Raw genomic sequence first — 27,266 nt, forward strand, 5'->3', positions numbered from 1 at the left:
GTAAAGAAAGGACCTCGTGAATGAACACGTTGTGCTGAAGGTTTTAATTTCGTGTTTTTTACATTTGCACTTCACACATTCATGCTCCACACTGACATGTTGAAATTTAACATAAAAATCATAGATCAAAAAAACACTAATTTATAAATGAGAAGATTATCAATAATAAAAAGTAAAATGATTATGAAATGCTTAAATGTATAAATGTTCAAAATAAACTCAAATCATGATAAAATAAAAGTAACATCATCATAAACCCACGTCTCAGTTTAAAATGCTAAGAATTAAACAAGAAGACAATCAATAATTAAACTGATTTTAAATATAATTTTAAAAAAGCAGCTCTGATTTTTTTATCTATAGAAATGAAACTAACAATCTAAAAGCAAAGCTGATTTTAAGGATGTAAATCTGATTTAATGATCATTTGTGTGGAAATGAATTGAAATAAAAAGTAAATCCTCCTTTAGCAGACTCTCGGCTCATCAGTGTGTCCAACAGGAACGTCTCCACGAACAAAGAGCTAAAAAAAGAAAACAACTTAGTTGTTTAATAAGAAAGGAGATGTTGCACTAATCTAACTAGCACTAATTAATAATAATGATAATATATTTGCGTTGGCGTCTGATAAAACTAAATGATAAGAAGAATCAGTTTAAACACACCTGCACTCACTCAAATCAGCTCTTATCCAAAAAACTGTTCAATCAAGTTTTCAGCATCATTTTCTTTCTTCTGTAAAAAGTAGACATACATGCACACAACCAGTATCTTTATATATTAATTAATTATTCATATAATTAATATTATATAATTAGTATTAAAACATTATGGTAAAGTTTTAAAATGACCACATTACCTCCAGTTCTTTTCCATAAATAAGTTCCAAAGCAAAATGAATACAGTTGTAGCTTAAAAGCTTGTATTTATTCATTTTGCTCATTGCTTCATCAACTCTGTCTTGGAAAGAGTCTGAGATTCCCATCTTCAGCCTATAAATTGCATATTTGCTGCCTGAGGAGAACCCATTAATGTACACTTTGTTCACAAGACCTGGGCAGGGAATGGAACTGGAACTGGACACAGAAGCCCCTGAGCTGAAGTTTGAAAATGATCCACTACTATTTGCTAGTGAAAAGAAACAATTTTGTGAGCTTACATAATGTGCATTCAATAATTATCACTATGATAGAATTATAATATTTGTTGAAATTCAGAGTTGGGTTATGCAGTGAAGTGAATTTTCTAAGCCACAAATTTAGATGATTGAAATCACATGTGAAAAACACAGCATCAAAGATCACTGATTTGCTTTGAGTATCAGTGTTTATGGTTTTCATTAACATCCAGATCACCATCTTTAAACCCCAAAATATCAGAGTAGAAATTGTCGACTGAAGAAGAAAATAGTTTTTTTTTATCTTTGTAATATGATGTGACAAAATAGCAGGGATAAAAAATTACTATAATTTAAAAATAAGATGAATTTAAAGTTATTCTGTGATGTGGTTGAGGTAACTTGACATGCATGGTAAACTGTATGTCTGCCTCTAGTGGTGAAGCGTGGAAATACAACTGAATAGAAATCCATATTATCCAGTATTACTGATTAATATTGTCATTTATGGATGTAATATTGAATTCAAATGCATTCTTTACCATTGAAGACCAATATTAAGTAGTAATATTAAAATAAATGTGAGAAATATAAGGTTCATTTCAGCATGATATATTGTGATTACATCATCAGACAGTGCTGGATTTAATGCTGTGCCTGATGCACATAACTCTTATATAACATCTGAGCAGTGCTTCAGTCCTTTCAGTAAAAATAAATCTGTGAGTTTAGTTACAAAATAAATCTGTACAACACGGCATGTAATTTCTGCATGAAATCCTCACTGCACACTCAACTCTGAATCACACAATATACATTTTTTTATATTATTTGATATCATTTGTGCTAAAAAAAAGTACAGCTCTACAGTTACTGAAACATTCTAAAGTTATTTAGAAATGTACCCATGAATTGAATAATCTCTGGTCCTTTTTCACTGCAGCACACTCCAGCATGGTAGTATCTATATCCAAATCTTCCACTTTGCACAAGAAACAGGTCTCCTACTTTAGCATTTCCATTGTATTCATCCGAGAATTTTTTGACAACTTTGAAGCCCTTTGGTTTAGACCAATTGGCAATCTTCATACAGTCTGATACAGTTGGCTGAAAAAAATATTTTTATATATATATATATATATATATATATATATATATATATATATATATATATATATATATTAGTTATGCCTGATCAGTGTACATTATATATAGTACAATTTGACACACAGTTTGGACATGCTCACTGAGGGTGTACTCACTTCTGTCGGCAGTTATTTAGAAAATAATGTCTGTATGTTGTTATTTTAAAAGGACAGTAAATCTGTACTACTGCACAAACTGCACATTTACACTCTAAATATGGAAATATATCATATTCATTTCAGTAGTATTGTCCCTTGAGAAGAAACCAAAATGGTTGCACTTTTGTGAGATACTTTGTGCGTGTGTGTGTGTGTGTGTGTGTGTGTGTGTGTGTGTGTGTGTGTGTGTGTGTATATCACCCATCAAATGAGATGTTGTCAAAAAAGGGGAAAATAAACTAAAGCGTTATAAAGTGTCCTCACATCTGTCTTTTATTTCTTTATATACATTAGTTGCCTTTAAAAAACGTCTAAAAAAAAAAGTCTAAATCAAGAGTTTTAATTCTTACTGATGGAAATGGATTATTTTACCTCCAAATGAACATCAAGAATCTCCATGACAACCTCAACACTGTTGTATTGTGAAAATTTGTTTTCTGTATTTCCGCTCAGTGCTTCAGCAACATTTTCTTGGAATGACTGTGGGATTCCCTCCCTCTTCCTATAAACTGCAAATTTCTCCTCTCCAGTAAAGCTTTTCACATTTACCCTGATTACTTCTGTACTGCTGAACAATCCTCCTAAACACAGGTGATGGATTAGAAATAAACATCACACCACAGTTATAGATCACAGTTATAGACCACAGTTATAGATCACACTTATAGATCACACTTATAGATCACACTTATAGATCACAGTTATAGATCACAGCTATAGATCACACTTATAGATCACAGCTATAGATCACAGTTATAGATCACAGTTATAGATCACACTTATAGACCACAGCTATAGATCACAGTTATAGATCACAGTTATAGATCACAGCTATAGATCACAGCTATAGATCACAGTTATAGACCACAGTTATAGATCACAGTTATAGATCACAGTTATAGACCACAGATATAGACCACAGCTATAGATCACAGTTATAGACCACAGTTATAGATCACAGCTATAGATCACAGTTATAGATCACAGTTATAGACCACAGTTATAGATCACAGTTATAGATCACAGCTATAGATCACAGTTATAGATCACAGTTATAGATCACACTTATAGATCACACTTATAGACCACAGCTATAGATCACAGTTATAGATCACAGTTATAGATCACAGCTATAGATCACAGCTATAGATCACAGTTATAGATCACAGTTATAGATCACAGTTATAGATCACAGCTATAGATCACAGTTATAGATCACAGTTATAGATCACAGTTATAGACCACAGCTATAGATCACAGTTATAGATCACAGCTATAGATCACAGTTATAGATCACAGTTATAGATCACAGTTATAGATCACAGTTATAGATCTGTACAGTACGTTTGGAAACACAGAGTATTTAATAGACACATGAACGTTCCTTTTGTTTCTCTGCAACAAACACGGTAAAAGACAAAAAACAATCAAGAATGTGACACTGAATAAGTGGAAATTTCTGTGAATCCAAATGGGACATTTTTGTCTTTACCAGAAGAACTTGTGTAAGATGGAGAACAGGAGAGAAGATGTGATCAGACTCCCTCACCCCCACACTCACACATGGAGGTGGAAACTTTATGGTCAGGGGTTGTTTTGGGAAGTTTGGAGACTTCCTCCTGAAAGTGAAAATAATTCTGAACAAACATGTCTCCCATTCCATACTTCATCACCATGCAGTTCCGTCTGGACTGCAGCTCATTGGAATCGACTTCACTGTGCAAGACAATGAGCCGAAGCGAAAGTCAGAACTCTGTCTGAAGTGATATTTAGAGAGCAAACAGTCGTCTGGAGTGATTATCTGTCTAAATAAAGGATATTCTTTACATCTGGATTTTTATATATATTTTTTGTTGGTCAAAGTAAAACTTCATACCATTACATGAGTGAGTTTATTGCATGGAAACAAAAGGAATGTGCACATGTCTTTCAAACACCATAAAACACTCAGTGTTTCCACACCAGTTATACAACTAAAAAACAGACAATAGTTATAGAACAACAATATGTAAATGTTCAAAACTGTACTGGTTTATCACAAAACCAAACACACACACACACACACACACACACACACACACACACACACACACACACACACACACACAGTGTTCGCTTTAAATAATTTATTTCTGTATTTGCCTCATGTTCCCCTTCAGGAACTCGAGCTGCGTCGAACGCTAAGGAAACGCTCCCATAGCGTTTCGACGCAGCGCCTCGTTCCCTCGGGGAACTAGGGTTACGGTCGTAACCTAGAGACGATATGATGAGATAAATAACTATTACACACCCATTTTCAGCTGAATGATCTGTTCATCTAAGTAGACTCCAGCTTTGTGGGAGTTTTTAGATTCTTCCACAATGAAGACATCTCCATTTATTATATCTTGTGTGAATTCCTCATTGTATTTTTTAACACATATAAACACTGGTTCTGGATTGTTCAATAATGCCACTGTGATGAACTCCATTGATTCTGACTAGAAAATCACCAATGATAAAAACTTTTTTAATTCAGAGCAGTAAATAAAGCAGTGCATTTCAGTGATATTTGTAATTTAACCTTTCCTCCTTTCCTGAATGTGCATTAAAGACAAAATTATATTTCATTTTTATTATTTAATGAAAGGATTATGGACAAAGATTTTACATGTCCCATAAGCCACAGCACATATCACACCACATGACTTCCCAGAACTGGTTGACGGTTATTAGCATTTGTGTGTGTGTGTGTGTGTGTGTGTGTGTGTGTGTGTGTGTGTGTGTGTACACTGAATGTAAGATTAAACCAGAAACAGTAAAACTATTAATAGACCTTTGGTCTGAACATTGTAAAAATGCAGTTCATTATTTAATAATATCATGTGCAATATTATATTGTGTGCATTATGTTCTTAGTTCCCAAACACCTTTTGTATTTTAAATAAATGTTTATATATAGAACATTTCATTTATTTTTCTATTATATTTCATTTATATGTATTTTTTCTTGTACTTTGAAGCAGACACTGGCAAAAGATTCCTTCACGATTAATAAAGTAAATAATTAATAATTACTAATTATCTATAATTAATAATCATCATTGTTATTGATAAACACCTTCATTGTAGAGGATTTTAAATACATTGTGAGATAAAGCTGTATTGAGTTTTTGCATGTGTAACTGTATGACTGATGTGCCTGTTTTTCTGGTTTACAGGAAAAATACGTTTCTATTTTAGTTTGCATGAGAGGATGTGGTTTTGTCTGGCCTTCACATTGCATGTACATTTCTCTCTCCCTGTCTGTGTGCATACAACATTCCTATTTTTACTTTAGTGTTTAATCATAGAATTATAAATTATAAAATAAAAAATATATTTCTGATATATATTAGTATATATTATATAATAGTTAAAATATATCTATTTTTAAACTATTCAGCTTCAGTTTATATAAATGTTAATGTTATAAAATATTAATGTAAAATAAATACATGTTTTAGCAGTTTAGTCTGTACCTTTAAACTTCCTCATTTCAGATCTGTGTTTAATCTTTAAATACAATTTCCATGAAATCCACATTAGATTCTGATTTTACAAAGTAAAAAAACATCAGTTCATTTAGTTAAAGTCAATTTTTCTCCATATTAAAATTGACATCTAGTAAAAGACCACAATCACAACAAGAAAACAAAGACACTCACCATTATTGTAATTCAGCACTTTTCACTGTGGAAAACTTCACACACGCACAATACAGAAGATCTGAATAAATTATAATAATAACAATATGAAAAAGAGGGAGAAGAAAAGATTGTAAAGTTATTTAAGTGTAAAGTATAAGTTTTACTCTACCTATCTCTACTGTCGGGTCTTTCTGTGGAGCTTCTTATCAGGTGAAAATGAAACTAAGATAAGTTACAGTAAGCATTGCCTTTAATATCCACACACAGAATGTTGATGTTTACTGCAGATAGAGATGTTGGATAATTTAATTTCAGCTCTGAGTAACTTACATTTTTTTATTTTATTTTACAGAAGTCTGTTCCATATTAAACCTGAATTCAATTATATTTCTGAAAATAAACACTTTTTGCAGTCTAATACACAACAGCACTAGCTTTAGTGTTTATTAACAGAAAGTCAGGAGTGTGTTCTGTCCCACAGTGTACGCAGTGTACTGTGTTAATGAAATCTGTAATATTGCTATTGTTCTAAACACAGTAAGTGACTTTACACCACATGATTATGTTTTTAACCTTTATTCAATTAAATTGTTCTAAAGTTCTCACTTTTATTTAGTTACAGTAACTAAACTGACTTAACAGTCTTTTCTTGACTTTCTTTTCTTTTCTAAATGTAGTCCAATTTCATTTGCATTGTGTTTTCTGTAACAGCTTTTTTAAGCCATAAATAAAGGTTAATGGCGGGTTACTGTAAATTACAGCAAGTTACAGCAAGTCCAATTCCCAGCAGACACCACAGCTTACATACACACACACACACACACACACACACACACACACACACACACACACACACATATATATATATATATATATATATATATATATATATATATATATATATATATATATATATATATTACATACACACAGGTGCATCTCAATAAATTAAAATATCATTAAAAAGTTGATTTATTTTAGTAATTAAATGCAAAAAGTGAAACTGGTATATTATATAGATTCATCACATACAGACTGATATATTTTAAGTGTTTATTTCTCTTAATTTTGATAATTATGGCCAATAAAAACCCAAAATTTAGTATCTCAGAAATTAGAATATTTGTGAGAAAGTTAAATATTGGAGACTCGTGATGTCGCACTCTAATCAGATCATTAAATCCAAACACCTGCAAATGTTCCGGAGTCTTTAAAACGTGTCTCGGTCTGGTTTATGCTCCACAATCATGGGGAAAAACTGCTGACTTGACACAAAAGGTCATCGCTAAAGAAGCTGCAGTTTACAGACTGCTGTCCTCAAGCACCTTAATGGAAAGTTGAATGGAAGGAAAATGTGGTAGAAAAAGGAGAAACGATGCCCATTAAAGAATTTGGGGAGATTCACAGAGTGGACTGCAGCTGGAGTCAGTGTTCAAGAGCCTCCACACACAGACGTCTCCATGAGCTACAACTGACTCAGTCCTCGTGTCGAGCCGCTCCTGAACCAGAGACAACGTCAGAGTGCCTTACCGGGGCAATGGACAAAAAGGACTGGACTGTTGCCCACTGATTTGATTGTCCAGAGTCTGGAAGACGAGAGGAGAGAAACAGAATCCAGTAAGGAAGTATTTGTACTTCATCACTTCCCTCCTCTGTCTCAGTCATTGGAGGTGGTAATGAGTCCATGCAGTGATTTTCATTTCAGAATCATGACTGTTTTAAGCCAGAAGATCACCAACATCCAATATTGATTTTTAGCACTTGTCCCTTGTGCAGAGTTTTCTTCACATTCTTTAAAACTTTTGATATTATATTCTGTGAACGATAAAATATTTAACTGTTTTGCAATCTGATGTTGAGGAACATTATTCTGAAATCGTTCCACAATTTGTAGACACTGACTTTCACACATTGGTGAAGCTCCGCTTCTTTAAGATACACTATTTATACCTAATCATCTTACTGACCTGCTGTTAATCAACCTCATTAGCTACAAAATGTAACTAATAAATCTAACTGTATAATTTTAATAACATCACTTTTTCTAGACTTTTGCTCCGTCCTAAAGTTTTTCAGACTTATCACAGCCCATTAAAAATGAGCTTATTTTTTCCTTAAAATGGTTCATTTCCTGTTTCAACATTCGATGTTTATGTTCTATTGTGAATAAAATATGGGTTAATTAGATTTGCAAATCATTGCATTGTTTTTATTTACATTTTACAGTGTCCCAACTTTTGTGGAATTGGGTTTGTAGATAGATAGAATACACATATATAAAACCCCACCGCTGTCTCCAGGACCCTGATCTGAGGAAGTTCTGCACATGTAGCTTTAATGCCCTTGTTTTCAGATTTAAGAAAATCCTTCATATTTGTCAGTTCTATGAAAATGTCCAAAGATTTGATCAGAAATTTTTTTGTGCGTCAAAGATCAAGTAAAACTTTTGGCCCTCCAGCAGGTCAATGTAGAACAGTATCATCACAGGAAAGGTGGACAGGATGAGTGTGGAACGATAGAAGAATGAAGAGGAATGTAAACTGGTGTTTAGGTCTGGAGTCCAGTAGAGGGCAGTGTGAGACTATCAGCAGCACAGTGCAGAAGATCGTGCAGATAAAGATCGAGAGCTCAGAACCATAAGATCCTAAACCAGGGATCAAATAAACTTCAATTGCTGAAGACAACGAAAAATTAAATAAAACCTGAAAACATCCAGTTGTGTGAATCTTATGAGAGTGAAACTGGTTTAAGGAGATGAAGAATATGATTAATAAAATAACCCCCATGTACACCCGTGGTGAGCAGAAAAGCATCTCGGCTCTCTCAAATTCCTGAGAAGACCACAGTAGATTCAATTCCTGTCAGTTAACAACATGGAAAACAGACGCTACAATGGTTTACATGGTTTTGTGTTTTGCGATACATTTCTCCTCACCACAGCTGTGGAAGAAGTTAATCCAATCTCCATAGGTTTTCTTCAGAAAGAACTCTCGGCTTGTTGTATGATGTTTGTAGCAGATAAAACCAGATCATTTTCCTGTTCTGAAGCATTTGTACGCATCGGATGCAAGAACGACAAACTAAAAGCCTTGAGTACAATTTTTTACCCACAAATCCATTTTGTATTTATTTCTAAAATACACTCTTCCCATTCATTTAAACTAGGAGACCCAAACCATGAAAGTCTGCATTACATGGGTGGGAAGATCTTAAGTAGCCTGCTGTAGAGCTCTGAGCTCATCTTATTGAACATGATGAATTAGAACGCTCTCTCCAGCCCAGGCCTTCACATGAGTTGGAATGGAAGATCTCCTGATATAAACCTCCAACCAATTGGAGACCTTTGGGATGAATGGCTGCACCCCAGGCCTCATCTTGCCTAGATCACTACCTGACTTTAGGAACACACCTGTGGCTAAATGAATCTCCAGAAATATCCACAAAATTCAGTGGAACATCTTGAAGGATGGAGCTCTTGTGGAATGTGATGTGAATTTTTGCTCACATCACACTCAAAACCAGATATGCTATCTAACCTGCTTAGCATCATCAGCTGTTCATTACATATTTAAATACAGTAAAAACAAGAATTAACACAATTTAAAATACTTCCTTTCATGCATCCCACTGAGATCCGGCTGCTGATTGGAGGAACAGAGCGTGTCACGACGGATCTCGCTCTCCCCTACATATTACAGCATATAACCCTGGTCAGAGTCAGCGTTTCGCTTCCAGACATGGAATGAGAGATTGTGGATGTGTGTATGCACAAAACCACGTCACTGCAGTCAATGTAACTAAAAAAAAAAAATAAACGTCAGAACCCTGCGGAACCTAAAATCAACCGGGATCGAGTATCACCACAGTGGTCCAGAGTATTAATGCTAAAATGGCTTCGATCCGAAACGTGAACACTTGAACGGCAATGCAAACACGCATCACTCGAGTGGACCACCTCAACATCGCTATGACACCACATGTAAACAGATTAAAAAACAAAAACAAACAAAACAACCTGTATTGAAAATTTACCACTGGACCACATTCATGATCCCATGGACTGGTTTTGGTCCCGTAATAAAATTTGGTTATTTATACATAAAAATATATTAATTATTAATGATTATTATTCATCTGTAAAATGCTCCAACACACAAACAATATCTTTTAGAAATAGAAAAAGCGCTCAGAAATCAATCGGCTTTCTTTTGTCTTCCTTTGAAAGCATCCATGAAGTTGAAGGCTCCGAAGTACATGCCCAGGATCACCACTTCCTTAAACGGCATGAAACTGGAGAGAAGAGAAAAAAAAAAAAAGTTTGTACATTTTAAAAGACTGGAAAAAAGTGCAGTCACATGTGGTTCTTCCTCAAACTGTTACCACAAAGTCGGAGGCACATAATAGTACAGGACATGTGTTTTAAATGTAGGAGCATGAGATTTAGCTTTTAACTGAAGTAGGAGACACAAACCAGTTCCAGTGGAATTAAAATAAAACAGCTAGAGAAACAGCTTCTGGCAAAGGCCTTGCATAGCTGAGCAAGACAGTAGTAGTGTCCAGGTGATGAACTGGCCTGCAGTCTAGACCTTTCACCATTTGCCGCATCATAAAATGAAAAACACAACAAAGAAAACCCAGAACTGTTGATTCAGCTAGCACTCTGTATCAGACCCATATGAGACAACATTCCTCCCCCAAAACTTCAGCAAAGGGTCTCCTCAGTTCCCAGATGTATACAGACAGAAGACTTGATGCTGCACAGTGGTAAACATGTCCCAACATTTTTCAGCATTCTTCAAATTGATCTTATTTACCATCAAAATGGTATACTTACAGTTTAAACACTGGATATGTCCCAATTTTTTTGGGAACCGGGTACAACTTTAAGTACAACTCCTTGTGCACATCCCTCTAACAAACACATACAGTGGGATCACATGCTAAATAATCCTCCATGCAACCACCGGTTTAATGATCTGAGCAGCTCATGGTCTTGGGATTCCACTCCTTCAACACCTGCCCGTCTACATTACTGGGATAAAGCCTCAGCCTCAGAGTTCAGATACCCTGCTGTCCAAAGAACAATAGTGTCACCGCTACCTTGTGATTACACGGCTGTTTTTGTCCTGCCAGACAGGTGCTGCACAAAAGACTTCTCTTGAGAAGGCCTGGATGACGTGTGAGAAAATGAGAAAGAAGGTTCTGCGGAAGCTAAGAAGCAGATCTCACTCCTGTAACTCCAGTCTGACGAGAGCTTGTTTACGAAAAACACCCTAGGAGAACAATTGACATTTTAATTCCTTTTAATGAGCACAAACGTTAACCCTTCTTTAATCAGGCGTGCGTTGATCAAATCTTTTCATAATTATATATCAAGTTCATCGTGGGAACAGAAAAGAGAAAGTGTTCTTTATGAAATTAATCACTCGTACACACTTTCATCCCAATGCTCTGCCTCTGGATGGAGTTCTATTTAACTCGAGACACTGTGAAGCTGAAGATGGGTCCAAATGAACAGCCGAAAGATCCATAAAGTTACTGAGAAATTCCAGAACTTTGAGGAGAGATTTGTGACTGGAATTAATATCAACAGTCTTGAATAATACAACAATGATGGAACTGCAATTAATGGACATTGCATGTTGAGGATAGGTTTCCTCTTAAAACTGGTTCCTCTCAGGGTTTCTTCCACATACATTCTCAGGGTTTGTTTTTTGCTTTTTTCCCCTTACCACAATCATCACTGGCTCGCTCATTAGAGATCAAACTTACAGGCACTAAATGTATACATTCATTTATAAAACTTTATAACTTCTCTATAAAGTTCATACATAAGTTCATACTAAAAGACATGAAACTCTGGAGACTCCTTCCATAATCGGGAAAACTGCAGAATCCTGGAATTCATTTGAGTTCGGCAGAAATAAGTACAGCCCTGTGAAATCAGTGCATTATGTACATGAACCTGGTTCTAAAATGACGTGTAAACACCAGAACCTCTCAACGTGTAGGCACAGCATTTACATTTTACAGCATTTTATAGACACCCCTATCCAGAGCGACTTACATTTATCTCATACAAATACAAACAAATGAACAGCTATGGTGTTTAGGGTCTTGCACAGGGGTCCAGAAATGCAGCATGGTGTTGCTGGGATTTGAACTTACAACCTTCAAATTCAAAGTACAATACCTTAACTGGTAGCTTTTTATATATTTTTATATATTTATATATTATTTACATGTTGGACAGTCTTAATAAGCAATTTAACTACATGTCGTACTCTTAATGAATGTGTATGCGACAAATTAAATTTGATTTGAGATTTGATATTTAGGTTAAGGGTCTTACACAGGGGGATTTGAACTTATAACATTCAGACCCAAGTGCAATGCCTTAAGCTACCACCTCCCCACTAAAAATTTATAACCAATTTATCTCTGAGAGAGAAAAAAAAGGTTTGGTACAATGTCCATTGTTAAAAGTGCAAGAAAGATAAGAAAGAGAAGGAGGAAGATGAGGAGGAAGATAAGGTAGGGGAGAAGGAAGAAGAGGAGAAAATAAGTAGGTAAAGGAGGAAAGGAGGAGAAAGGGGTATAGGAAGAGGAGGAAGTGAAGGAAGATGAGAAGTTTGAGGAGGTAAAGGAGAAAGTAGAGGAAGAGGAGGAAAAAGAGATGGAAGAAGAAAAAAGAAGGAAAAGGATGGAGTCAGTGTTCAATAATAAAGTTGGACTCTGAGCACTTTTTCATGTATATAAATGGAAGCTTCTGACTCTACTTTATCTCTGGGTGTGTAAACATCATTGTCCGCTTTACCTCATCAGTGTATGGTATAATGTTATAATTCACAGCCAGGTGTGGGGCTTTGGAACACCTCCACCTGGATTATCGCTTATTTGTTGTAAAACAAATATTCAAAAACAATGCAGATTATCAGGAGCAACCCGAGAAGTGGCCAGAACTACAATAAAAACTACTTTTACACACTGATCCTGACTTTTGTGAACTTGTGTGTCTTCATCACTTAATTTCTGAGGTAAAAAATTTTTTTCTGGGTCTGAAAAAGGTGATCTCTGAAGTGATTGGCGTTCTAGAGCAATGCGACGAGCGTTTTCATACGTCTTACCTTTTCAAGAATATTAAAAAGTTGATGCTCCTCGGCATGAAAAGGTAGGTCTGGTCTGTCAGAATAGCGTTTGTGATCCTCTTGGCGGCGTACTCTGGTTCCAGGATGGGAAGGAAGCGTGGCCATCTGAGGAAAACACATCATTATGTGTGTCAGGTGAAGAGAACCATCCTGAGGCTGTGTATTCTCACTGAGGAACACTAAATGAAAATGGCTTGACCAAAAAGCATTGAAAAAAAAACACCTGGTTGCAGTTCAGAGTCTCGGTCAGAGATCCTCGAAATGTATTATGAACGTTATATATAAACAAACAAACAAACAAAAAACCATACTGTGACAGGTATTGGAACATCCGACTTTCCCAAGCCATATTTGGTTCTTCTACAAACTGTTACCACAAAGATGGAGGCACACAATTGTGTTGGATGCCTTTGGATGCTGGAGCATGAAATGTTCTACGAGACCCAAACCTGTTCCAGCATGACTATACTCCTGTGCACAGATCATCTCCATGAAGATATGGTTCAAAGGTTGGAGTTGGGATGGCCTACTATAGAGATTTTGAACCCTATTGAACACCTTTGGGATGAATGTGAACGCTGACTGCATCCCAGGCATCTTCACCTTCTCACCTAGATTATTACCTGACTTTACTAACACCCTCATAGCTCCACAAAATCTAGTGGAACATCTTCGAGAAGAATTGAGATTATTATAACAGCAAATGGAGACTTAATGTGGAACAGGACACACCAAATCTAACCGTACACAAACTTTTGGTCAAACAGTATATAGCTGTTGCTATAGAAACACCAATGCTGCACTACAGTCAATGAAAAAAAGTGAATGAGGTTGAATCCTGATATCTCACTTCGTGCTGCAGCCGTCGAACATCCCTGTGTTGACGAAATACGGACACACTATAGTGGTTTTGATGCCGTCGCTTCCCGTGGCTATGAGCTCCAGGGCCATTGACTCGGCGAAACCCACAGCGGCGAACTTGCTAGCGCAATAATCTGAAAGGAAAGAAGAAAATTATTCATTATTCATTCATTAGTTCTTTTTGTTGTCTTTTTTGTTTGATGAACTTTCCACTGGTAGAACACATCTAAAGTGCTTGGACTCCCAAATCTAACTGTGGAAAGTTCAGGAAAAAAACTAATTTAGCAAATGTTATTTATATATTTATATTATAAAATTAATAAACAGGAATTTTGACTTTGATGGAGTGAAAAGAACATGATAGAGAAAGCTGAGAAATCTCAGAATCAGACTCTGGAGATCATTTCACCATAAACTGCTAGAGGAGGAATGAGGAGATGGAGAGAGCGATGGTCCAAATGTTGAAAATTTACTATATATATATATAAAAATACATAAACATATATATTACACACACTGAGTGTAAAACATAGGTATCATGTAAATTTTATAAATGTTTTATTATTGTACTCTAAACAGACGCAGTTGTTTCCCTGTTAAATGTTGTACTTTTTTTTTCCCAACACAAATATTTTCAATATGAAATAAAATTGAAAATACAATTTTATTTACAATAAATATTTTTTTTTTTTTACATTTTATTAAAATAATGGCAGTGCATATTTAACAATTATATACTGTTTGTTTTTTAATTATAGACAAATTCTTGTTTGAACCTTTTTTTTTTCTTTGAAATTTCACAAAAATCTGCGTACGTGCAAAAACCTGTTGAAGAATCAGAACCTGGTATTTAGTTTTTTTTACATTTTTGCCCAAAAGGTGTAAATCCACCCACTGAACATTTGAAAAGTTCTGCATTTGACGTGTGATGTATTTAATTACTGGATCGCTGAAGGGTTGCAGTGAAACAGGTTTGCGTGTCAGTTTTACTCCTCCAGGGCAAAAACGTTCTGAACGTTCAAAAACCATTCTAACCTGCCCTGAAGCACCATGTGCTGTAGGAGTTACCTGCGAGACCATTAACACCGATCAGTCCTGCTGAACTGGCGATGCAGACCAGGTGGCCGTGGTTTTTCTTCACCATCGATGGAAGGAACGCTTTATACGTCTGCAATGGAAACTACTTTGATCAGCATTTTTTCTGTGTGTAAACTTTCACCTGTTCTTACTTCCTGTATGACTGAAAAACAGGAATGATGTGTGTAGTCGCGCGGATGTAAGCGATAGAAGGAATAGACCTGTTTTACACACATTTCACAACATGATGCAGAACTAGAAATGGATAAAGATCATCTTTCAGTAAAGAAATAAATATATAATTTTTTTGTTGAAACACAGAGAGGAAAGCCTTTACGCCGCACCACTTCATTTACATACGTTTACGTTTTTTTTATTTTATTTTTTTATTTCATTATAGTTCAATTTCATGATGCCAAATGTCAATCAAACATTACTGTATTAAAAAAACAAAATGAATGAAAAACATGGTAAATACCCAGAAGTGAGCCATCGCGTTAACGTGGAGCGTTTTCTCCACCAGAAGGTCTGGAGTATCCATGAACTTTTTGCCATGGACGATGCCGGCGTTGTTTATAAGGATTGTAACATCTCCGACTTCCTGTTTGACCTGGAAATAGATTTTATGAAAAATAATGCGGCGAGGAGAAGAAATGATGTTTATGTTAAAATTATGTCAAAGGAAGGTTAAGTGAGATATAACGTATTTTTACTATTTATAAATTATTAAAATTTTAATAGTAAAATGCTTCAGTGTATTTATTAAAAATATACTGTAACAAAACAATGTAATAAAAAATACTTTTGAAATTAATTTTAAAATATTTTATTATTTATTAAAAAAATTAATAAAATTTAAAATTTACTACAACTATTAGTTTTTTTATCAAATATTTTTTACATAATTACACAACGATGAGCTTTTAATGTTTTTCCATTATTAATGTTAAAATATTAAAATTTTATTTAATAATGACATCATGCTGAGGAACATTTTCAGAGCAGGAAAGAAGTCAGGATGATGGAGTAGTGCTCAGTGGATGATGGTACCTTCTCAGCCAGTCTGTACACCTCGGCCCGGTCACTGCAGTCAGCCTGATAGTGGTGGACGCTCCGAGCTCCTTTCTCTTTAGCCACCCGAGCCGTCTCCGTCACCCCGTCCAGGTTGATGTCCCACAGCACCAGCGTGACGTCCATGGTGGCGAACTGATGCGCCAGGATGCGCCCGATGCCGCTGCCCGCCCCTGTGATGAGCACCGTCTCCCCGGCGATGCTCTTCTTCCCCACCGGCAGGAAAATCTTTACGAAGGCCTCCAGAAAACAGTACAAAGACATCACCAGCACATGCAAGGACTCCAGGAGAAAATTCATGTTGAACACCAGAATGGTGACCTGATGGAGGAGATTCCAGGAGATCCCAGGAGGATGATAAAAGCTGAGGTGAGAAAGCATGAGTGAAAACCAAACACCAGAAAGATCTTCAGGATCAAATCTTGAACATGATTGCTACATTCTGTGGCCCAAAACCAGCTCAACAACTTTCTATCCAGCTTTCATCAGTTTCTGACGCGTTTTCATCCATTCCTCACCTCACTTGTCACTTGTGCTGTACATTCTATAAATTCTGTTTAAAACAGCTGAAAATCATCTCATTTTCACGATTTCTCACTCATGTGTGGTTCTTCTCCAAAGAGTTAACACAAAGTTGGAGGCACACAATTGTGTGGATGCAGGAGCATGAAAATTTTCCAAAAATTGATCTAGGAGACCCAAAACCTGTTTCAACATTACAATGTCCCTGTGCACAAAGTCAGCTCCATGAAGATCTGCTTTACATGGGTTGGAATCGTGTGGAAGATCTGCTATAGAGCTCCAAACCTAATAAACAATGAATGTGAACGCTGACTGCAGCCCAGGTCTCCTCACCTTCTCACCTTCATCAGTACCTGGCTTTACTAACACTCTTGCGGCTGATCACCACAAGCACACAAACACCCTCCAAAATCTTGAGGAACATCATCCCAGAAGTATGGAGGTTATTAGAACAGTAAATGGGGACAAACACACAATGCAGCTCCTTCTGATCTTCTCTATACTTCTCCATCAAAAGGCATAACAGCAGAAAAAGGGCTGATTTGAGACATTTGTGCAGAAATCATAATTTAACATTAAATTGTGGAAATATCGCGATATTTGAGACAATTGAACGGAACACCGCAAATATCGCGAGATTTGACTTTCCTTGTAACATGTAACGAAGGAAAATGTGTCTTTCTGGCGTTATTAAGCAACTTTAAAGTATCGCATTGTTTTGGTTTCTACACCCGAATTATTTGGGTTCATGACTATTTAGAAGACTTTGGATGAATCTAGATGATTGTATATCTATAAACAGGAAGTTTAACGCGGTTTGTAGCTTACAGCTGTTATCCGTTTTAAGAAAACAAGACAATTTCTAATTTTTATAACAACATTAAGCACCATGAAGAGGGATTTAGGAGTGTGTAGATCTTACCTGTCCTGCCTGTAGGTGAAAATTCCTCCTGAAGAGCTTTTATTCTGTTCACTCACTCTACCATTGTGAAATGCAGACCAGAGTCACGTGACTGCGGATCACGTGGCCGCGTCCTAACTCGACTGCACTTCTTTTCATTTGTTCTCTTTGTTCATCTTCTCCTCCTCCTTCTTCTTCTCCTCCCGCTAGGGGCTGCCACAGCGGTTTCTCCGTCCTCATATCACTCTGTCCTCTACATCTGACTCTTTTAAACCACCCACCTGCATGTCCTCCCTCACCACATCCATAAACCTCCTCTTGTCTGGTGGCTCCATCCTCAGCGTTCTCCTCTGCACATAAACAAACCACCTCAATCGCGCTTCTTTCACCTCGTCTCCAAAAACAACCTACCTGCATGGTCGCCTAATAAACTTGTTTCTAATCCTGTCCATCCTTGTTCCTCGTGAACATCTCAGCATCTTTACCGCTGCCTTTAACACCTTCAGCTCCTGCTCCTGTCTTGATCTTCTGGGCAATGCCACTGTCTCCACACCATACATTAAATTAAATTAGAGATACGAAGAAAATATTACTTTAGTAACAATAAAAGCACAAAAGTATTGGCCTTCTAATGTAAGTCAGTATTTGAAGTATTATTTATTATGGCTATTATGGCTTTCTTAATTAACTTATATGAAAAGACTCGAATGTGACTCTCAGCAGTCTGATCTCTTATAAATTCATATTAATGAGTCAAACACTGATTGAAATCTATTAGGATTATCATTAGTCCAAAACCTTCTAAATAACCACTTAAAAAAAAAAAACCCACACAAATAAGGCCACAGGTGTCGAGTCAGGAGTTCTTCTCTGAAAATGACTTGGCCCTCATAAAAAAAATTTAAATCGAACAACAAACTTAAAAATTATTATAATTTATTCGCTTTAGAAGGTTTCAATTAGAATGTAATAATGACTGAACAGGCCACGCCCACAAGGTACAACGAGAGCGGAAACTCTGAGCGGCTTGTAGCTTGCTAATGTTCACATTGACGTATGTGATGAAACTCCGAGCGGCTCGTAGCTTGATAACGTTCACGTATGTGATGAAACTCTGATTGGCTCTTAGCTTGCTAATGTTCACGTAGACGTATGTGATGAAACTCCGAGCGGCTCGTAGCTTGATAACGTTCACGTATGTGATGAAACTCTGATTGGCTCTTAGCTTGCTAATGTTCACGTAGACGTATGTGATGAAACTCCGATTGGCTCGTAGCTTGCTAACGTTCACGTAGGTTTATGTGATGAAGTTGTTATAGCGGTGTGTGTACAGGGATTCAGATTCATTGCACGCACACAAAACACAGACGAAACGCGAGCTCGTGCCTTGAATTCCTGCGGACTGATGATTTTATTGTACTCTGAACAAGCAATCGATTAGAAATGACTGGAACACATTAGGAGATAAACGCGAGATACACACCATCTTTGACACGTCCACGAGAACGCGTACACACCCGGAATTTTAAAAATGTCCACTGGATTTCGACGCTGTGATCATCGTGCTTGAGATCTCGGTCTGTACGGACATTTAGGGATGTACAGACAGACATTCACATACACACACACACACACACACACACACACACACACACACACACACACACACACAAGAACTACTGAACAGAGGCACACAGCATAATTAAAGATTTATACACATTAGCGATAAAGTGACACTCGAGGCTCTAGTTTCATTTGATTCTGCATCATATATATGTTTTTTTTTTCTTGTATTTGGAGAAATGAACACAAAAATAACATCAAATCTTTCAGTTTGCTTACAGGAACAGTTTAAAGGATCATCCGTCACCTGACGACCTTCTCTATAGCAAAAGCAAATTAAAAAAGCAGAAAGAGAAACGACTCGGAACGTATGAATCGGTCGGTATATTGATAATAAATTAGCATGAAGTCGTAAGCTGTGCACACGCTTGGGATTGTTTTGCGACGACGAGAGTCTATTTTAAATCGCGGCACCATCTCCTAATCCATGAAGCCACCGTATCTCTTGTGCGTCTCCGGCAGGATGTTTTCCGCTCCCTCGTCCTCCCAGCGTTTTTGAAGGCCGTAAGGTTTGGAATCGTCGAGCCACTGCGGTCTGCCCACCCTGCGCATGAAGCCTCCATAGCGCTTCTGGAGCTCCTTAGCCGGCTCTTTGGCCTTCAGGCCCGCCCTCAGGATCTCCTTCAGGATGTTCAGCTCCTCCTCGTTTAATTTGTCGGATTCGTCGTTCGTGAGGTCTTCGGAGTTCTTCTTCATCATGAAACCGCCGTAGCGTTTCATAAAGCCGCCATATTTCTTGGCCAGAAGGTGCTCGGTGCTGTCAGGCTCAGGTTTCTGGTCCGCTGTGGAACGCTCATCTTCGTTCAGGGCGTTCCGGCAGAGGCCAAGTTTCCTCAGGTCCACGCTGCTTCCACACTCCAGGGTGCAGGGCTGCGGAGGGAATACACATGTGGAGATACTTCAGAGAATTATTAGGAAGTTGTGCAGAGAGAATTTCTTTATGGAGACGGGCATTTTGAATTTAATTCATGTCGAATTTTTATCAAATCATTACTAATTAACTTCGATATACAATTATTACGAACGATCTATTTATTATTATTCGATTATTATCATCGATGTACTGGCCCCGCCCCCCTCACTTATTATGTTTTTTTGTAACAGGTGTGTGGCATCTGGATGGACTTGTAAATCCCATCTAAGAAGGTGTGGCCTCTTTGATTTGCAGTTCCGGGTTAAGAAGGTCTGACCTGTTTTACTGTCAGGTCCAAGTTAAGGAGGTGTGGCCTGTAATACTGTCAGGTCATAGTTAAGGAGGTGTGGCCTGTAATACTGTCAGGTCCAAGTTAAGGAGGTGTGGCCTGTTATACTGTCAGGTCCAAGTTAAGGAGGTGTGGCCTGTTATACTGTCAGGCCCAAGTTAAGGAGGTGTGGCCTGTTTTGCTGTCACTAACAGGTAATTGAGGTGTGACCTGTTTGCCTGTGAGTTTCGGCAATGAATAGAAGTGACCTATGTTCTTGTAAGTCCCTGGGAAAAACAGCAGACTTTGCCCTCTTTTCAATGCTAGTAAAGTGGGTGTGTCCTTTGTGTCAGTGAGTAGGAGGCATGGCCTCTGTGCTTAATCTTGTCAGTGAAAGAAGAGAGGCTTTTGTTTCTGTCAGTAAACTAAAACAGGCGTTCACTGTTAAGCTGTCATTTGTGCTGTGAGCCTCAGAAAAATGGGGCGTGGCCTCTGTAATTGTCAGTCCGAGAAAAGAAGGTTGGGCAATCCCAGTAAAAAGGGCGTGGCCTCTGATTTTGTCTGTTCCTATAAAAGGAGCATGGCCTCTGTGCTGTGAAGAAGGTGTGTGCTTTGTTATTATCAGTTGCAGTGATTGAGGTGTCGAGTGTGTGCTTATAAGTGGCAGCAAAGTAGGCGTGGCCTCTCTGTATGGCAGGATTTATAAGACTGTCAATTCCAATGAAGAGAGTAAAGGAGGTGTGGCTTATAGGAACAGGGAATGGGTCTGCGCATTGAGGCGTGGCCTATGCGCTATCAGCCCTAGCAAAGGGGGCGTGGCCTCTGTACCTCTAAGTCCTGGTACATAAATGGCTCTTGTCCCTTCATATCGTCTCTCTTTAAACCTCCCCTAGGTGGCGCGCACACACACACACACACACACACACACACGAAGCCTGGAAGCCCAACCTGCTGCTTCTCGCTCTTCTATTCATTACTCCTAACTACGAGGTTTTATTTTCATTAAGGTCAATAAACTTCCATCGTGTGGCACATGTTCTCACCCCAGGACTGTCATAAAAATAATCACCTTCTGCTCTCGACATGCAACAGGAAAACAAACACGCCGAGGTGCACGGAGATAAAAGTGATACTGCGAGCAAGAGCATCTGTACAAACAGCTGGAATAATCAGGAGAAAACGCAGGACTCAGAGCCAAAGGCACACTAAAGGAGGGAACATCTGGCTAATCTTTCCCTTGTACATGCAAACCCATTTAAAGTTAAAGAGCTTTCACAGCGGTGCGTTTGCTCCAAAAAGGGTCCAGTGGTGATGCGATCAAGAGTCTGAGACTTTTACTGTGGTTCCGTTCACTCATGTCCAAACAGCACCATGACGTCAGTCTGCATAGACACCGTCTCTCAGACGTCTACAGAACACATTTTAGCATTACTTTCAGGAGAGAAATAAAATGCAGGTGAAGAACAGGCCGTTTACAGCTGCTATAACATCAAAGGAAACATGACCTCACTTTTTCCCACAAAACTAAATGTAACAATAGATGGATAAAAATGACACTGCATTCCTTTACTAAATATTTAGTGAAATTATTGGCAGATTGCTTCTGGTGTTCACAGCTGATTATATATAACATAATGTATATATAAAACTTAATATGTATTTTTATTACATTTTTTTTCTACTTTTTTAATTACTTTAATCTTTAATGGTTTACTGTGAGCGACTGCAACCAAACAATTTCCCTCTGTGATTAATAAAGTATTCTGATTATGATGATTATTGGTTATTTTCCTAAGCAGCACACGAGTGTGATTAATTGCTTATAAAAAAACATTACAGGAGCTGAACAGAAACTAGTGTCACTGTTATAATGATATAATATTAACTGGTGATTACATGAAGAATTTTTGTTCTTTCCGTATATTTTGCATGCAACTTCCTTTGTCATTTTTCTCATGTAAAACAGCAGTGTTTAGGTAACATTAGGAATTCCTCCGTACCCCGGTGCTGCTGTCCTCCTGCTGCGGCGCCACAGACCCGTACAGACAGAGGGCGCACATCCGCGTGCACTCCGCTCGCACCATCAGCACCGAGCACCCGCTCAGCACCAACATCCAGCACACGTTCACCAGCAACGCCATGAGCTGCACCAGTATACACACACACACACACACACACACACACACACACACACACACACACACACACACACACACACACACACAAAGGTCATTATAACGCCTGCAGGCATCATCATCCTCATCATCATTATTAGGTGAAGAAACAGCATACACACAAATTATACAGCAAAATAAAACATAAAAGAAAAACAGGATTTATAATCGAATTTAAATCAGATTATATAACAAATACATAAATAGATAAAAGTCCACATTGCAATTTTTTTGTATTTATTTACAAATATATTTTTAAATTCTGCAGAAAATTAATACTCTCTCTCTCTCTCTCTCTCTCTCTCTCTCTCTCTCTCTCTCTCTCTCTCTCTCTCTCTCTCTCTCTCACACACACACACACACACACACACACACACACACACACACACACATCATTCACCTGTCTTTTACTCTCTCACTCGCTCTCATTCTCTTTCTGTCTCTTTCGTTTTTTGTCTATCTATCTATCTATCTATCTATCTATCTATCTATCTATCTATCTATCTATCTATCTATCTATCTATCTATCTATCTATCTATCTATCTATCTATCTGTCTATCTATCTGTCTGTCTCTGTCTGTCTGTCTGTCTGTCCCTTTTTCTGTATTTCTCTTTATTTCCATCTATATCTCTTTTGTCTCTTTTTCTTTCTGTTCTTCTCTCTCTCTCTCTCTCTCTCTCTGTCTCTCTCTCTCTCTCTCTCTCTCTCTATTTTTCTCTCTGTCTCTCTTTATCTTTTAGAGATTTACAAAACCCTCACACAGGGATATCTAGATTTTAATAAGTCTATAAATACACCAGTGCTCACCTTTACACTGCTCTAACCCTATTGATTTACAGGACAATCAATCAACCAATCAATTAATTAATCAATTAATAAATCAATAAATCACTCAACCAATCAATCAATCATTCAAATATAGCAAAAATGTAAAAAACAACAACAATAAATGGGCAAAAAAATAAAAGTAAAAAAAAAAAACTTTCTAAAATTAAAAGTGCAAGAAAAATGTACTCGAGTGTAAAAATGTTTGTGTAGGTAAAACTTATACTATATAAGAATATATATATATATAAAAAAATGATATTATATATTATTAAATTAATATAATATTAAAAATACATTAATATATTATTAAATTAATATAATATAAAAAAACACTGTAGGAAGAAAAAAAGGAAAAATAAGAATTTATAAAAAAAATAATTAAATGTAAGTAAATGTATAATTAATTTATTAATGGTGGCCATTTGGTATAAAATGACACTTAATAAAACTTAAATTATAATAATACAAGGAATAAAGACAGAAAAGTTCCTATAGAACTAATTTTATGATTCCTTGAAGAACCTTTCTGACCGAAGACAGAATAATAATAATAATTAAAAGAAGAAGAAGAAGAAGAAAAGGAAGAGAGGAAAGTGAATCTTCAGGTCTTTCCAGCACCAGAAATGAATAGTTACATGAATGTTGTGTGTGGAACCAAAGCAGGTTCTTCTTTATTGAATGTTCTAGAATAAAGTTTGGAGCTGAGAGTTACTGTACCTGCGTCTGCGTCGGTCGTCTGGAGCTCTGAGTCAGGGAAGTGATGGATGAAGGTTTCCTCGGTCCAGGTGGACGTGGAGTTGACTAAAGTCCCTATGAGAGGACGCAGATCAGAGACCTGCACGTGTACACACACTCACACACTTTTACACACACTCTCACCCACACACACACACGGAAGCAGCTCTGTGATAATGAACAGAGACGGTGTCCAGGCTTTAACTCCAACACTCTGAGTGTGTGTGTGAGAGGGCTCCACTGACAGCACAGGCTTTAAGCACTAACTCCGCCCCCTAATTAATGTTTCTCACATACACACACACAAAATTGATAAAGCTTATCAAATGTGTGTTTACTAATCAGCCCTTGAGTAGAAAATGTGTGTGTTTGTTTGTGTATAGTGCACGAATATACATAACTGAAACAACTGCTCCTCAAGAACTATTAGTACACACACACACACACACACACACACACACACACACACACACACACACACACAAAATAAAATTAAAACACCTACTTTATCTAATTACATTACGATTTACAGTAACATCTGTGTGTGTGTGTGTGTGTGTGTGTGTGTGTGTAGGTTATAATGCTAATGAAATTTCCAGGCCTGCTTTTCCTCCTGATGAAGTGTGGGAATTCCCACGCCTTAATGGAACTTCCGTGTGCTGATTAGTTAAATTGCTTTAGCCACTTTTATGCCCATATTGGGCGTTATTGCGATTTGGAACACAGCCCGGTTAGGCAATCTTTTAATGTGGGTGATTCAGGAGGGAAAAATACGTAGGATACGATGTTCACACTCTTTTTTCTGTCCTTCATCTTGCATCATCATCATCATCATCATCATTATCCTTCTAATATTCATCATCCTCATCATCATGATGATCATCATCATCCTACTAACTTTCATCATCCTCAACACATCATCATCATCATCATCATCATCATCATTCTTCTAATCTTCATCATCCTTATCATCATCACCTTTATCACCACCACCACCATTCTCGTCATGATGATGATCATCATCCCTATAACCTTCATCCTCCTCATCATCATCATCGTCCTCATCATCATCCTTCTAATCTTCATCATCCATATTCCTCATCACCATTATCATCACCACCACCACCATCCTCGTCATTATGATGATTATCATCATCCTTCTAACCTTCATCATTCTCATCATCATCGTCCTCATCATCATCCTTTTAACCTTCATCATCCATATTCCTCATCACCATCACCATCATCATCACCACCACCACCATCCTTGTCATTATGATCATCATTCTTCTAAACTTCATCATCATCATCATCATCATCATCATCATCATCATCCTTATCACCATAATCACCATCATCATCATCAATGTCCTTTTAATCTTCATCATCTTCATCCTCATTACAATGATCCTTCTCATTTTCATCATTACCATCATCATCATCATTCTTCTAATCTTCATCAACCTTTACTCATCACCACCACCATCATCATCATCATCATCATCATCATCATCATCATCATCCTTCTAATCTAATCTCTGTGTATTAATTGTATTTCTATGCAGTAGCTATAAACAGAAGTTTGCCAATAAATATAATTTTTATCCAGTTTTTGTAACACATTATTGTTGTGATACGATTCAGAAAAGAAAACTTGCTTGGTGAAATAAAAACCGGTTGAAAGGAAAAAAGTGTGTCATGTGATTTGTAGTCTGAAATGTTCCGATATGAACGTCTGAAGCAGAAGGAAACAAGTGGTCGGCCGCAGAGGAGCTCAATTATCAGTTATCAGATCTGAGTGTATCTCAGCACTACAGCCTCAGGCACACACTTCATCCTCTTCTCTAGTGTGTGTGTGTGTGTGTGTGTGTGTGTGTGTGTGTGTGTGTGTGTGTGTGTGTGATCACACACAGGGTGGAAATAACAACAGATGCCAGCTGTGAAGGTTCTGTGTTTGTTATGATTCTCCTGTCTCCTAGGATCAGGACTGAACTTCTGAATTCAGTTCAATAACCAGCAACCAGGTGTCATCATCATCATCATCATCATCATCATCATCATCATCATCATCATTATCATCATCATCATCATCATCATCATCATCATCATCATCGTCATCCTTTCAATCCTAACCATTCTTATCCTGATCATCATCACCATCACCACCGTCATCATCATCATCATCATTGTCATCATTATCATCCTTTCATACTTAACCATTCTTATCCTGATCATCAAACTTCATCATCCATTTCCTCCTTCTCCCCATCATCTCTCTAATCTTTATACTTTACAAGATTTTATCTTCATCATCTTTCCAGTCTTCATTGTCATTGCCATCATCTTCGAATCTTCATCATCATCATTTTCATCACCATCGTCCACTCTACTCCTCCTCGTCTTTATTCTAATCACCATCTCAACAGCTTTAAAATCCTCACTCTTAGCATCCTCATCCTCATTCTAATCAATCCTCATCTTCCCCAACTTCATCTTCTTCTCCAGTATCTACATCACCAACCTAATCATTATCACACTCATTATTCTGGTCTACTTTCCTGACATTTATCCTCCACTTCAGTATCATAAACAGTATCAACATCACTATCATAAATATCCTTAATAACATCCATGTCATCCCTCAAAGGTGTCACATTATCCTGGTCATGAACGTTTTAATCCTTATCTTTCTTATCTTCATCATCCAAACTCCTGCTCTTCCTACTAATTACCAGAGCTTCACGCGACTGATTATTTTACACACTCCTCTCATTTCCAGCGCTTTATTGCGGTGTGTGTAACTCGAGGTTGTCCACGGAATCATCACTTGATCGTTTTCACACCGCATTTTAACCCATATCCAAACATCTCCGATAACGGATCATATCATTAAAGCCACGCTCACACTATTACAGGAAATTAGAGTTGTGTGTGTTTTGCACCCGGCGGGAATTAAAATGCATTATCTCCACCAGGAAGTGAGATGTTGACTCACATCATAGGCTCGCGTGGAATATGAAACATGGCGGAGATAACGCGCATCACGATTTCATT

General features: G+C 37.3%; 3 protein-coding genes across 8 annotated transcripts; all 3 read right to left on the minus strand.

Annotated features, from left to right (window-relative positions):
- Positions 1 to 51: 51 nt before the first annotated feature.
- Positions 52 to 6,887, minus strand: LOC124403112. 6 transcript variants are annotated; one of them, XM_046876715.1, is made up of 8 exons: positions 6,259 to 6,867; positions 6,108 to 6,142; positions 4,712 to 4,901; positions 2,794 to 3,002; positions 2,023 to 2,224; positions 860 to 1,128; positions 666 to 735; positions 52 to 523 (listed from the first exon to the last, which is right to left on the minus strand). In XM_046876715.1, exons 2-7 carry the CDS (start codon positions 6,108 to 6,110, stop codon positions 688 to 690), a joined length of 921 nt encoding a protein of 306 aa, XP_046732671.1. In that variant the 5' UTR covers positions 6,111 to 6,142; positions 6,259 to 6,867; the 3' UTR covers positions 52 to 523; positions 666 to 687. The 6 variants fall into 6 exon arrangements, 3 of the variants coding, with proteins under 3 accessions (XP_046732671.1, XP_046732669.1, XP_046732670.1); XM_046876713.1 differs by having other exon boundaries at positions 6,108 to 6,168; positions 6,259 to 6,866; XR_006928838.1 differs by lacking the exon at positions 4,712 to 4,901 and having other exon boundaries at positions 6,108 to 6,168; positions 6,259 to 6,864.
- A 3,190-nt stretch (positions 6,888 to 10,077) lies between these two features.
- sdr16c5a (short chain dehydrogenase/reductase family 16C, member 5a) lies at positions 10,078 to 17,824 on the minus strand. Its single transcript, XM_046877015.1, has 7 exons — positions 17,691 to 17,824; positions 16,226 to 16,610; positions 15,654 to 15,785; positions 15,167 to 15,266; positions 14,088 to 14,232; positions 13,217 to 13,342; positions 10,078 to 10,379 (listed from the first exon to the last, which is right to left on the minus strand). The coding sequence occupies exons 2-7, from the start codon at positions 16,544 to 16,546 to the stop codon at positions 10,283 to 10,285; spliced, it is 921 nt and encodes a 306-aa protein (XP_046732971.1). The 5' UTR covers positions 16,547 to 16,610; positions 17,691 to 17,824; the 3' UTR covers positions 10,078 to 10,282.
- A 1,116-nt stretch (positions 17,825 to 18,940) lies between these two features.
- On the minus strand, positions 18,941 to 24,569 carry penka (proenkephalin a). The gene is made up of 3 exons (XM_046876798.1): positions 24,195 to 24,569; positions 22,474 to 22,617; positions 18,941 to 20,162 (listed from the first exon to the last, which is right to left on the minus strand). Exons 2-3 carry the CDS (start codon positions 22,612 to 22,614, stop codon positions 19,713 to 19,715), a joined length of 591 nt encoding a protein of 196 aa, XP_046732754.1. The 5' UTR covers positions 22,615 to 22,617; positions 24,195 to 24,569; the 3' UTR covers positions 18,941 to 19,712.
- Between the last annotated feature and the right edge of the window lie 2,697 nt (positions 24,570 to 27,266).

Source organism: Silurus meridionalis, chromosome 20, assembly GCF_014805685.1.
Source record: "Silurus meridionalis isolate SWU-2019-XX chromosome 20, ASM1480568v1, whole genome shotgun sequence".
NCBI classification, from domain to species: domain Eukaryota; kingdom Metazoa; phylum Chordata; class Actinopteri; order Siluriformes; family Siluridae; genus Silurus; species Silurus meridionalis.